The sequence below is a fragment of the Protopterus annectens genome, chromosome 5.part1 (assembly GCF_019279795.1).
Source record: "Protopterus annectens isolate FY-2018-M chromosome 5.part1, PAN1.0, whole genome shotgun sequence".
Taxonomy (NCBI): Eukaryota; Metazoa; Chordata; order Ceratodontiformes; family Protopteridae; genus Protopterus; species Protopterus annectens.
Window position 1 is genome coordinate 590,200,083 of NC_056736.1, and position 13,290 is coordinate 590,213,372.

Consider the following 13,290-nt stretch of genomic DNA (forward strand, 5'->3'; position numbering starts at 1 on the left):
TTTAATCTAAGTTGCCACATCGTTTCCAATAATGCTACCCTGTTTCCTACATCACCCTCATAATCCAACATTACCCTATCAATCACAAAAAATACAAACTTCTTGAATTCCCTACAGTTAATACTATGCATATAGAGTGCATTGTGGGAATCTTTGTTCTTTATAGCTCTAACGTGTTCCATCATCCTATCACGTAACCTACGGGTGGTCATACCTATGTAGAATGCCTCACAGGTAGCATAGACTCACATATACTACATTCTTGGTATTGCAATTGCATTTCCCCGGGCAAGGTAACGAATACCCCCACCCTTTAATGCATATGTTAGAGCCTTCTGCTATATACCTACAGCTCCTACAGTGACCACACTTGGACATTCTTGATGTCTTAATTTTGTCCTCCCTTTCTAAAATCCCTTTCAAATTGTTCCCCTTACTATATACAATCCTAGGTTTAATACCTAGAATACCCTTGATGGCATCACTTAAACAAAAATCCCACATCCCTCGTAGTGACCTCACTATTTCCTCACTTTTCTCATTATATTGCAGCACAAAACATGCTCCGAGTTTTTCTATTCCCTGTCCATCTTGGTTGGTATCTAAGGTGCCATCCATTCTTAAAATAGGTGAGTATGCAGAACCTCTCTGTTTGTAAACCTCCTTCTTTAATCTCAACAACAACTCCAAAGGGTAACCCCTGTCAATGAACATCCCAATCAATTTAAACATCTCCTGTTGGAATGTGAAGTCCTCACTAACTAACCTGGACAACCGAACCATCTGTCCCTTTGCCACCCCTTTTCTCTGATGGAATGGGTGGCAACTCTTGAAATGTAAGAGGGAATTGGAGTAACTATCCTTCCTGTGTATGGAACTAGTCAAACCCCCTTCCCCCTTTGCCAAAGCGATGTCCAGATAGTTAATGTTGTCCTTGTTCCACTGACAGGTGAACTTCAAAAAACTAGTGGTTTGGTTTAAATGTTCAATAAACTCAATTGCCTGTAACTCATCACCTTTCCATATGATGAGCAAATCGTCCAAGAACCTATTATATAAAATAATGTGCTCCATGAACCTAGTTGGAAAAACAAGAGTTCTCTCCCAGGTCAAGAGTACCATGTTAGCAAAAACAGGGGCACACCTAGCACCCATAGCTACTCCTGAGCGCTGTTGAAACATCTCCCCCTCAAATTTCAAGAAATTGTTCAACAGAACAATTTCCATGAGTTCACAAATTACATTGATTCGATCCTTGTCCACGTTACTACTGGCCAACAAACTCTCACGGAACATTTCCAATCCCTCCCTGTGGGGTATAGTGGAAAACAGGTTTACCACATCAACCGTTAAAAAACTATACTCCCAATACTCTTCCTTGATGTTTCTCAACCTTTCAAGACAATGCCACGAATCTCTAATCACGTGAGGTGCCTCGTCCAACACCTTTTTACACATAAAGTCCACGAAGGATGCCAAGGGTTCAGTCTTAGAACCCTTGGCTGCTACAATTGGTCTAAACTGTAAGTTAGACAAACCCTTGTGGACCTTAGGAATCCCAAAGATGTTGGGTAGGGCTGCATTCTTGACCATCAAATAGTCATACTCACTTTCTGAAATGGCTCCTTGAAAGAGAGCATCACTCAAGAATAACTCAATTCTTCTATAAGCGATGTTGATTTCATTCCTCGAAACCCTCTTGTATGTTTCTTTATTCTCCAAGATGGACATCATACTTGCAATGTAGTCAACCTTATCCATCAAGACCATTCCACCCCCTTTGTCAGGTTTCATACACCTAGCCCCCCCTGTTTTCTGAAGCTCTTTTAATAATGACCTCTCCTGTGCCCCTAAGTTGTCAACTGATGACTGTTTCATTCTACAAACTCTCCTGAACTCGAAGTCCAGAAGCCTTTCAAGGGCCAAAACTTCACCACAAGGTGGGGGCATAAACGTACTACGCCTAGAAAGGGTTTTACCACTGATGTCAATGTTGTTGTTGTCCCCCATATGGTTCTCGTGAAAGTAAATTTCTAAATTAAGTTTTCTTGTAAATAGTCTCAAATTGACTAAAAGTTGGGCTGTATCTAATTTGAAGTTTGGTACAAAATTAGTACCTTTCGTGAATAAATCAAAATAAGTGTCATCAATAATCTTATCAGTATAGTTGTAAATAAAATAATCACTCTTTTGCAATACTTGACATACCAATTTAGATACACTACTGTCAGTACTACTGTGAAACAAATCAATGCTAGATAGTGTAGGCACAACATTCACTAACTCTATCCCATCTTCATAGTTGTCATCTATAATTTCATCCAAGATCAATTCCCCCAACACATTGTTGTTTGTCATAACCTCACCTTCCTTAACTATATCAATCTCGGTTAGTGTTGGTATCTGTCCATCAATTTGTTTGTTTTGTGTAATTACATCCACACCCTCATCCACATCTTCCATGTCACTTTCTTGTCTCACACAAAAATGTGTTTCCTTACTCAAAGAGCACCCTATAACATTACCAGTCACCTCACCTAAAGATACAACATGGCTCCCTTCACCAAGTCTGGCAAGGTCCTCACCAGGGCCACAGTCAGTTAAAAAAGCTCGTAATTTTCTTCCCTCCCCCACCCCCTGCGGGGTGTATCCATAAAAGTTGTTTTCTGTTTCTTGTTCTGTAACCTCTTGGACCGACGTGGCCCCAGTGGTGATCCCAAAAAATCAACCTCATCAAGAATTACTTCATCCCTCTCCATATTTAAAACCCTTGATGTGTCATTAACTTGGTCTAAGTCACAATCGTTATCATCAATAACCCCTTGATTCCCTACATTCTCTTTGTAGGCGTAATGAAAGTGAGAACCACCCCTATTAGTAGATTTACCCGGTGGATAAGCTGTATTGTGGCCATAATCCATGGTGTCCCTAGCCAATTTCTTGGCCTTAATCGCCATGCTTTTTTCTACAAAGCTACCTAACTTTTTAAAAACATTTTTAAACCGGGTTTCATACTGAAAAAATAACAAGTCAGTATTAATGCTGTTGTATAACTGTAAAATATTTTCCTTAATAACAAGTAGTTTTTTATTGTTACTCTTAATGATAATGTCCAATAAATCAAGTCCCGTTCTGTCACACAAAGCAGTAAGTTCAGCATATTCATCAGTCCCAAAGTCTATCCCCATAGGGAGCTTCCAAAATCTAAGCCCCTTAGGGACTTGATTCAATTCTTTGGATCGTATAAGAAAAAGATTATCAAGCTGTATTGCTTTGTATCTAGTACAAAGCTTCTCGTACCTGTTAATCTGTTCACTAAGGTTTAGAACACTTCCACGCTCCGCGTCTGAACAGCCTTCCCAGTGGAAAATACAGGTTCCTCGAACCATGACAACATATCGTCCAAGCAACCAACACCATCCCTCCTGGCATCCACCGCAGATTGTTCAAGTGGCGACTCCACTCTCCCATTCGGGGCTTCCAAGGATCCTTCACGACTGTTGGTATACAAACAAGAACCCGGAACAGCAGTTCTCTGTCCCGGTGGTAGACTGCATTCAACATCCGATTGTGTTTCTCTAATAGCCGTCCTCTGCATAGACGGCCAAACAGGTACGTTGTTGTCCAAACAGTTGTTCCTCTGCCGTGATGGCAATTCACCCCCAATGTCCGAAAGTGTAACAGAAACAGCCGTTGACTTTTTCGACGGCAAAACGGAACCACCAGTGTCCAAACAAACAGCCCCCTGTCTTGCAGGTTTGTTAGAATTGCAAGCTACCGGGGAATGAAGAGTGTATAGCTCAACCTCTGAGCTAGTGGGACTGACAATCTCCGGAACCTTCCCATTTTCACATATGGTGAGCAGCTTGCTCACTCCAGCTAAGATTTCTCTAAGGATAGCCTCCATTGACCCAGAGTAGTGCCCAAACGTTATGAAGCAGAATCGAGGAATGAAATGTAAATGAATGAAGTATCCCAACACGCAGGGCAACCAGCAAAGAATAATTCCAAAATACGATCACAGCTTCAAATGCAAAGGCAACACACCAAACCTTGGAGGAAAAACTCCTTTTATTCCACCGACTGAGCGCTTTCACCATAAAATGGCTTCTTCAGAGTCAGTGTATTACAAAAATCTTAAACAATATATAGTCAGTTCAAAGAACAGAGTTCAAAGAAACTTTATAAAGTTCTTATTATAACTTTTATAATTTTTAATTTTTAATTTTGAAATAGAATTATACAATGTATACATACACATTAGTATTATATATACATATATTTTTAAAATGACAGTTTAAAAGTGATTAATGAATTGGTGAAAGAACTTTATAAAGTTTCTTTGAACTCTGTTGTTTTAAATGATTGATTGATTAATTAATTAATTGAATAGTTTGATGAGATTGTTAACTGACTATATATTGTTTAAGAGAGAAACCTTGACGGGTGGATGGGAAACAGAAAATTTACCCCAGGGATCACTGCAGTGGCTCTGCTGAGCAGTGGCACAGGGAACTAATGGCTCTGATGGACAGAGGCACAGGGAACTAATCTAAGGGGGTGGCGAAAGCAAACACATTCTGGCTAGGCTTATAAATGCCCTTGGGCAGATAGCCTAGTACTTACCTGTGAACCTCTGACACATTTATAACACACAGACACGACCACCTAACTAATGACTTATTTCCTTAGTTCACAAATTGAAATATTTCATTTTGGTTGCAGTTTACATTTTTTTCTTATTTATTAATTTATTTGCAATCTCAAAATAAGAATACACCAGTCTTACCTTTAAATATAGTTGACTCATCACAAAGATGCAGAGTGAAGTATGTATTCAGAAGATAACCATTCTTATTAGAAATATTTCGAGCTGCAATATTCCTCAAATGTCGAAGACGACGCTAAAATTAAATTTTGAAAAACAAATGTGAGAAAGCATATTAAAAGTAGTCATGAAGACACTGCCACCCCTAAAATAAACTCTAAGACAAGCATTATGTACTTTCTAAGCCCTTCCTATTGGTGAAGTATTAAGCAGTCTTAAAATGCAAACCAACAGGTACAAAAGATCTCATGCACTCTCGATAAAATAGTCAAGACAAGAAGGAAAACTCGCATCAGATTCATATCAAATATCCCTTTTGTGCAACTTTCATGATATTTTCTCACCGTTTTAACACTGGGATTCAAACAAGTGTAAAGGGCAGGCTGAAAAAAAAATGACAGATGGGACCCATAATTAGGTGTCAGTACTGTAATCCTTGTCTGGGGAAATGCTTGACTGCTGTTACTAACAAAATGCTTTCTGTGCTTATGGTTTCGTCTGAATTTACCATACCAGCTGTACTGATGGTTGGTTCATTTTCTAAACAAAAGCCAAGAGTTGGGGAGTAAATTCCTGAAGGTATTTTGGGAAGGTGAAGTGAAGCTTTCTATAGTTACCATCCTTTCCATTTTAGATTCGCATACACTTAAGAAAGACCTCCAGAAAGAAACTTTTGTCCACTCATTATATCTTCAGTGAAAGTCTGATTAGGAGATCCTGACTTCAACTTTCTTAGTCATTACATTACAGCATTTACAATAAACATATTTGGTTGATGTTGACACAATGAGATTTCAAATAAACATATTTGGTTGATGTTGACACAATGAGATTTCAAATAAACATATTTGGTTGATGTTGACACAATGAGATTTCAAAATTATGAGAAATTTGCAATTACAAAAATAGAAATCTTTGTAGGTCTAGGGGAATCTTCTCAAAACAGTGGCATGACCAGTAAGTACTACCATATGGCACAGAAATGTGGGCAGTAAATACACAGCAGTTGATGGAGATGAAGTGCCTAGAATAGTTGGTAGGATGCACTCTGTGGAACAGACAAAGAAATGAAGACTATCTGAAGAGATGTCAACGTAGCCCCAGTTGCAGAGAAGGTCAAGGAGAAAAGATTATGGTGGTTTAGTCACATGTGCAGGAAAACAAAATATTTCAGAGAGAAAAGAAGGCGACAAGAGACCAGGAGGATGTCCAGCCAGAGATGTACTTCACTGTGTGAGAGAAGATCTGTGACAGGCATGATTGCCGAAGAAGGTAGGCAAAACCAAATTGAGACAAATGGCAACAGAATATGCAACACCCTGACCCCTTATAGAAAAATGGAAAAAAAAAGCAGGACTGATGATGGCTCTCACCCCACTGTCGTAAGCTCAAGGTTAAAGTGAGAGCCTTTGGTCATATGTGCACTTACGAGTTTCTTCAATACTAGAGTGAATGTTAAGGGAACTAGTGTAGGACAATAAATGTTTACATTTCAGGTAGCAAAATTTCAGACACCTATCTGATGATCTTTCATCATCCAAGATGAATAAATCCAACGAAAGGGGTGATAAGTTTATTTGTAGAAATTTTAATGTTAGAATGGGAAGATTATGCCATGAAAAATTCCAGATAAATAAAAAGCATTATATGACAGCTTTATAATGTATAACTGTAAACAGGCAAGTCGCTGTTCTGAGTTTTCTGTGTTCACCGGATTTAATAATTATACAGTGGTTCAAGTATAAAAGGGTTAGAAAGGACAATATACATGCATGTCTCACAGCTGACCGCAAAGGTTTAAGGTTATGAGCTGCCGCTGAACAATCCTGTAACTTTACATTTGATCCCTTCAGTTTCCGTTTGCCTACTGTGTTGGTCACTTAGACAATGTTATTCTGTCCCAAGAGAAAATGAGCCTCATCCCCAATGGACAGTTGTGTTAAAAATACACAAGTTAATAAGTGCCAGCTAAACGGGATTAATATCAGTTCAGAATAATGCAGTTCTCAATAAATATCGAGCCCAGAGGTGAAAGCAACAAGGCAGAATTGTGGAGTCAGGGGGTCAGTAATGATTGTCCAGTGGCTAAATGCATTTAAAGGAAATATATTAGAATAAAGATATCTACTGACTAGCAGTTTGCTTCAGAATACTTTGGACCACATAAAACACTAAGTCCTTCCTTAAAAGGACCAACAGTTTGCAGAAAAATGCAAAGAACGGATGCTGCACATTTTGAATACTAAAGACAGGAAAATATTGTTGACCCAGTACACAAGACGGTCACTGGTACATGGGTGTCAATAATTAGCATACTTAGTAATAAAAGCACAGTTACAAAAATGATCTTGGTAGATGGGCATAATCAAAACCGAACAATTTGAGGTCTTGAAAAATTTCAAGCTATTTACAGCCACTAGCAAAGAAAATACAGGACTCAAAATTGCAAGGATATAACTAGTATGGTAATCAAGAAACGGTGACCTTATTTGCAGATGATATTATTTTGTACCTGGTAAATCCAGAAAAAGACATGTTACTGACAGTTTTAAGTCTTATCAGCATACAAAATAAACAATGATAAAACAAAGGCTATAGCCATGTACACACACAAGCTGGTTCAGTAATACCCATACTTATGGGGACACAATAACATGAAATATTTAGGAGTATGGATTAAAAAGGCTTCTGTTATGACAGCTAAGGATATGTGGGAGATGACTAGACAAAAGATACTACAAAAACAGAGAAACTGGAAGATCTTGTTTATGGATAGTAAGATACAAGCGGTGAAATTGTTTTTAGTCTCTTTATAGCTTTATACACAAGTTAGTCATATTTTTATCAGCCCTAGGAGAAGTTGCAGACCACAATCAATAAACTGTTGAAGGAATTTATCTGGGAGGGGAAGAGGACAAGTGTTAAGTGGGATAAGTTGATCCTTCCAATAGAACAAGGTGGCTTAGGATTACCTGATTTGAAGGAATGTTTTACAGCTACACAGTCAACTCTCATATACATTACACCAGCAGAAGATTATAATTCAAAATGGAAAGGGATGCTGATGAAGCAAAGGGAAGAAGTTCAAGAAATAAAGAGCGTGTGATTTTGCATGCAGATCCTTAAGGCGAATAAGAACTAAGCTAGCACAGGAATAGAGAAAGGAGATTTTGCCAATAGGGATGACTGCAAGTAGGGGTACAAAAAATGGGTACGAGGGGGTAGGATTTACTGGAGAAAACTGGAAAAGGAACCAAGGTATTGGGATCTAATAATTAGAGAGAGAAAGGTTTTAGTGGCATGAGGCCAAGACGATGTTTGGAATGCAAGTTATAAACTGCCTACACTCCGATGTCAACCCTGGTAGCAAAGGCAAAGAGAAATGGATAGGGGAATCTTAAATGAAGATTTTAGCTGAATCAAGAACAGACGTTGCTGTTATAAAGGGATAATTAGTAGGGTATATAAAATATTGATTGATAACTATAAGAATCAAATCAGAGGAGGTTAGAAAAGGCTGGGAGGAGAGACTGGAAAAGCAATTTACAAGAGAACAATGGGAAGACATGTATATGGCTCCCAACCATGCAACAGTCCAGAAAGTTTAGGACCTTTGCTGGGAGGTGTTTGTAAAGGTATTGTATACCTCAAGCAGACTTCAAAGAATATTTCCTCAGGTAAATAGCAAATGTTAAGACGTGTGAAAGAGATAACTGGAAACATATGTTTTGGGAGTGTAAGGAGTTGGAAGATTTTAGTGAGTCCCTATACAGTACTCAGTCAGAAATATTGGGTGAGCAAATGGGTGTAACTAAGGAAATGATTCTTTTGAGCTGAGATATAGGATTTTAAATTGCCTACACAGTAAGGTCTTGTTATGCTAAATTCTGGTGGCTGCCAAAAATGCAATTACTAGAAAGTCTAAACAGACTCTATTTTGAAGTACAGATTGTTATAAAAGGGATAAAAGAACTAGAAGAGTATTATTAAAAAAGGGAAGGAGCAAATTACAAAGAAATAAATGGATATTGCGAGAACAATACCTGCAGAATAATGTTCAGGAGGATGAGTGAGATTTAAGGGAAGGCAGGAATTCAACAAATTATGTAAGAAAAAGATATGTAATGTACATAAAGGGAAAAATGTTAGTATGGTTTATTTTCTTTTCTGTTAATGTATTTACCTGTGTTTTCAATGATAAAAGAGAGTGAACACTGAAGAAATTACACAAACTAAAAAGAAAAGGCCCAAGGCCCTGAAGGTGTAGGAAATTAAATTTATACAGAACATAAGGATGGTGGGCATATTGCTATATTGATACAAAAACTTAAAGGGCACAGGTTCCCAAATTCCTGGAAATTTGGAATGATTGTCCTTATTAATACATGGAAAACTGTTAGGGATGTAAAGATGTACCTCCCATTACTCTGCTACACCATTCATTAGATATTTTCTGCCGACATTATACAAAAACTAATGACACAACTTGGGAGAGGCAGCCTTCCATAGAAACCAGTTTGCCCTCAGACAAGTAAAACATGCTTTATATTGGTCTAGATTGTAGAGTAATATATAGTGTCATGGCCTCAAATATTATATGCAAAGACTGTAAATTTAGAACTTGCTCTGCATGCAAGCATTAAGAGAACATTATGGTTGATGAGCAAGTTTCTGACAAAGAGGTGGTCAAAGTCTGTGCATTCTCCTAGTTGGGGAATATGAAAATGTCATGAAACGTTTATTTGTAGAAGTAGTTTAAAATCTTCAAAGGGGTGAAGACACAGCTGTATCTTCTTCACACAGATACAAGATATCTTTGAATTAACAGATAACACAAGATGGGGTACACGCAAGAGATGATGTCCCTTTTGCCAGTATTTTATGTAAGTGGTTCTTTAACATTTTATTCAATTAGTATAATAAGCATTAATTTACTTAATTGGTTTACTATAAATATGGTTCTTTCATATGAAATGTTGATTATCTGAGGAAGTCTATGCAATAAAATGAAAACGCTGTGGTCAATGTTTAAGGCGTTAATGTTTCCTACATTGGCATGGTTTGAATTTTTATATTTTGGACAATAAATTTGGTTGTGGAAAATATCCTGGACTCTCATTTTGCACCTTGGAGAGTTTATTGGTTATTTTTTTGGTGCATTTTCCACTGTTTCATTGATGTATATGCAAGACTGCTGACAAGATTTATCTGATCCTATGATGACCTTTTAAATAGAGTCTTCAGTTATAAAACTTCAAGTCACCAGATTATTGAATTAGAAAGACTTTACAAACCAGTAAAATCATGTGACAAATATGAAGAAAAAGAAGACAACTGTCTAAAGAGAGGATACAGTAATTTTGAGGTACATTTAAAATGGCAACTGAAGAGCAATTCCTGTAGGTAATTCTAGTTTTTAATAAGAATAAATCCTGAAGGAAGCTAAATCTGAAAAATTGGAAAGACCATTAGAGCACTATAATGACTAGCTGCAAAAGTTGTCAGCAGACCCCTCCCAAATTTCATATGATAAACTTTTATAAAACTGAGATTTAGTCAGTTGGGACAGTTATGGTTGTTCTGATCAGTTTATAAAAAAAACGAAAGGTCTTCAGAATTCCAGACTCCTTCCCAGCAGACTACTTTACACATCAGTTAAGCCCGTCTCAGGAGACAGTAGCAATCTGGGAAATGCACAAAGCTATGTGGACTAGGCTAAACAGAGGCGAGCTCCCTCCCCACAACAAAAACACCATCACAAAAGTGGAAATAAATAATGACACACTCGCCACTCTGGAAGGTACAGAAGTTTTTCACTGGTTTACTTTAATGACTTATTTGGCCAAGAATAAAACATAACCTCTTACCACTAATTACATTCTGCGTATAAAGAAAAACAATAATTTTTGGACACCTAATTAAACACAATTGCAGTTTTCACACACAAACACACACGCACACACACACACGGCTACCAAATATACAACCACATACTTGTACGACAAAATCTCAAGAATTATATTCAATATAAATACCATTTAAACAGAAGATACAATGCCTGATTTGTCTAGAACTGGATCCACTACAAAAATGAACGTGTGTGCTTACAGGGAATTACAAGGAAGTGTTTTCTGACAAATTGAAAATGACAGCCATAACTTTCTACATAAAAAGTGAAACAGAATCCATGAATAGAATTAATACTGCACTGAATTCTAAAGATTAAGTAAGAAAATAAAAATTTAAGTAAACGACACAATGCTGTGCTTTTGTGTTGTCTGTACAAAACTGTAGTTCTGAAATAGTGGATTAAATGTGTCAGTTTTACGTTAACGTCAATCAGGTTAAGTAATAAAACATATAGGGGGGGGGGACGACATACAATACATGCTCAAGTTTGCTGAAGCATAACCCTTTTTTCCCCCCATAGATCAATCCAGTGATACTGTCTTTGCTGTTCAGGAAAGAATTTACAAATTTACAACCATTGTATTTCTAGACCTTTCTGATTTTTTTTTCCACAACTGAAACAGCTGGGTCAGTCATTGCAATTCTGTCCAGAAACCTTCATTGTTATTGGGCATTATATACTACATCAAGTTACTCAGAAAGCAGGTGTCTAGGGACTGGGCAGAACAATTACATCTGCAAAGGAACAAAACGGTGGGGGGGGGGGGGATCAAGAAAATCAAGATGTGTTCGGCTTAAGGAGACTCAGAAGCCTGGTAAATCCGATTTGAGGGTAGGACAATTGCTTAGAAAGCCATTTAAAAAGTGTTCCTTCATAAAGATAAAAAGCTTGTTCTGTAACACAAAGGTAGGTTAAAAATTGTAAATCCAGCACTGAAGAAGAAACACATTGCAGTAAAATTTGAAGCCTGTATTTGAATGGGGAATGGTGCAAATCTCCATGAACACCTATTTTTTTTGGGGGGGGGGGGAGATTAGGCTTGGTCCCAGAGCCCATGTTTTTATATAATCATTCCTTGACATGGTTGTAGATGAGGGAAAGGAAAGCTCTTTCACAGTGTATTTCACACCCCAGAGCATTCACAAACCTGTCAGTCACAAAGAAAGATTACTAACAGTTAAAAAAATACACTAAAGACCCAGAAGTCTGGGTCCTCATCTACAGAGTGTGGCCAACTAAAAAAGGGAACCACTCTGATCAGAGCAAGTGAAACATGCTCAACTTCCTCACAGCAATGGGACAGTGGTGGGGGAGAAGAACTAGTTTTCTCTACCCCCATGTAGGAGGCACTGATGCTAAGGATAGCTATGTGGCATTGTGATTGGAATATTTCTTCAGCAGGACACATGGCTAACGCACATCTTTTACTCGGACAAGAGCTCCTTCTGAAATCTGCATGATGCACCCAAGCCAAAGATGTTCCACTTTCTGGTGCCAACATGCCGAATATCAGCTCTCCATACGAAACAATTACAGACGCACCTGCCCTGATGTCACACACAGTCCTCGCATATCCCAATCACATGAAAACCAAAATCACCCAATAACCAACTGGAAGAAACTACACAGTCTAGGGAAGGTCTTCTGCACAAGAAACAAGCTCAACTCCAAACTGGTAACCAAGCAGTGAGAAGAGCAATCATCTTTTAGGTACCATTTTTAATATCATAACAGGCAGCTAAGCAGACAATCCTATCACCGTTTCCAGGTCTACATTATATTCTCGAAAGCAATGTCGAATCTGACACTGTCGACACGAGAATATCAAACTATCTCGAGCGTGTAAACGAAATCTCCATAAGGGGAGATTTCCGTTTACTGGAATGTAGTGCGGTCTTGGAGTTGGTATATATTTAAAGTAGTGGGGGTGTGGGGGGAGCAGTGGTCCTCGTGAGGGGTGCAGGGGGGCTTTCCCCCCTGCTTAGACCCATTAGGGTACTTTTTTCTTTTTTGTCTTTGTCCCCACAAGAGGAGATAACATACTTGATCTCATCATCACGAACATGGGAGCACAATGTTCAATACCGGAAGTATACCCCTCACTGGTGAGATCAGATCACAAACTAATCTCGCTGGAGGTCCTCATCCCACCCCCACCTGAAATAAAAAAGACCACAGTAAAGAACTACTCGAAAGCCGACTTCACACTTCTAAAGACTAGTGTGGTCTCCTTTAAGGCCCCCGAGCTGGCGGAAAACAGTACTCAAGCCGCTGAATCACTTACAAATGCCTTCTACCAGCACCTGCAGGACTGCATGGATAGGGCAATCCCAAGCAAAACAAAGACTCTTTGTACCAAAGGCAAGCGTCCAGTCTGGTGGACCCCAGCCATAAACAAACTCTACAACAAAAGGAGGAAGCTACTACAAGATAGAGCAAAATCCTTAAAAGGTAAGACACCCTTGATCACTATAAGTAAAAACTAAGAGCTCTCATAAAATCATCCAAAGCAAATTTGAGAGAAAAATAGCTAAAGACTCAAAAGACAATC

At 38.4% G+C, this 13,290-nt stretch overlaps 1 protein-coding gene across 1 annotated transcript in view; it reads right to left on the minus strand.

Annotated features, from left to right (window-relative positions):
- Positions 1–13,290, minus strand: part of UVRAG (UV radiation resistance associated) — a 2,169,435-nt gene that overhangs the window by 2,040,815 nt on the left and 115,330 nt on the right. Inside the window, exon 2 of the mRNA XM_044073201.1 lies at positions 4,790–4,904. Within this exon, the coding sequence (XP_043929136.1) occupies positions 4,790–4,904 (115 nt within the window). The remainder of the gene's footprint in view (positions 1–4,789; positions 4,905–13,290) is intronic.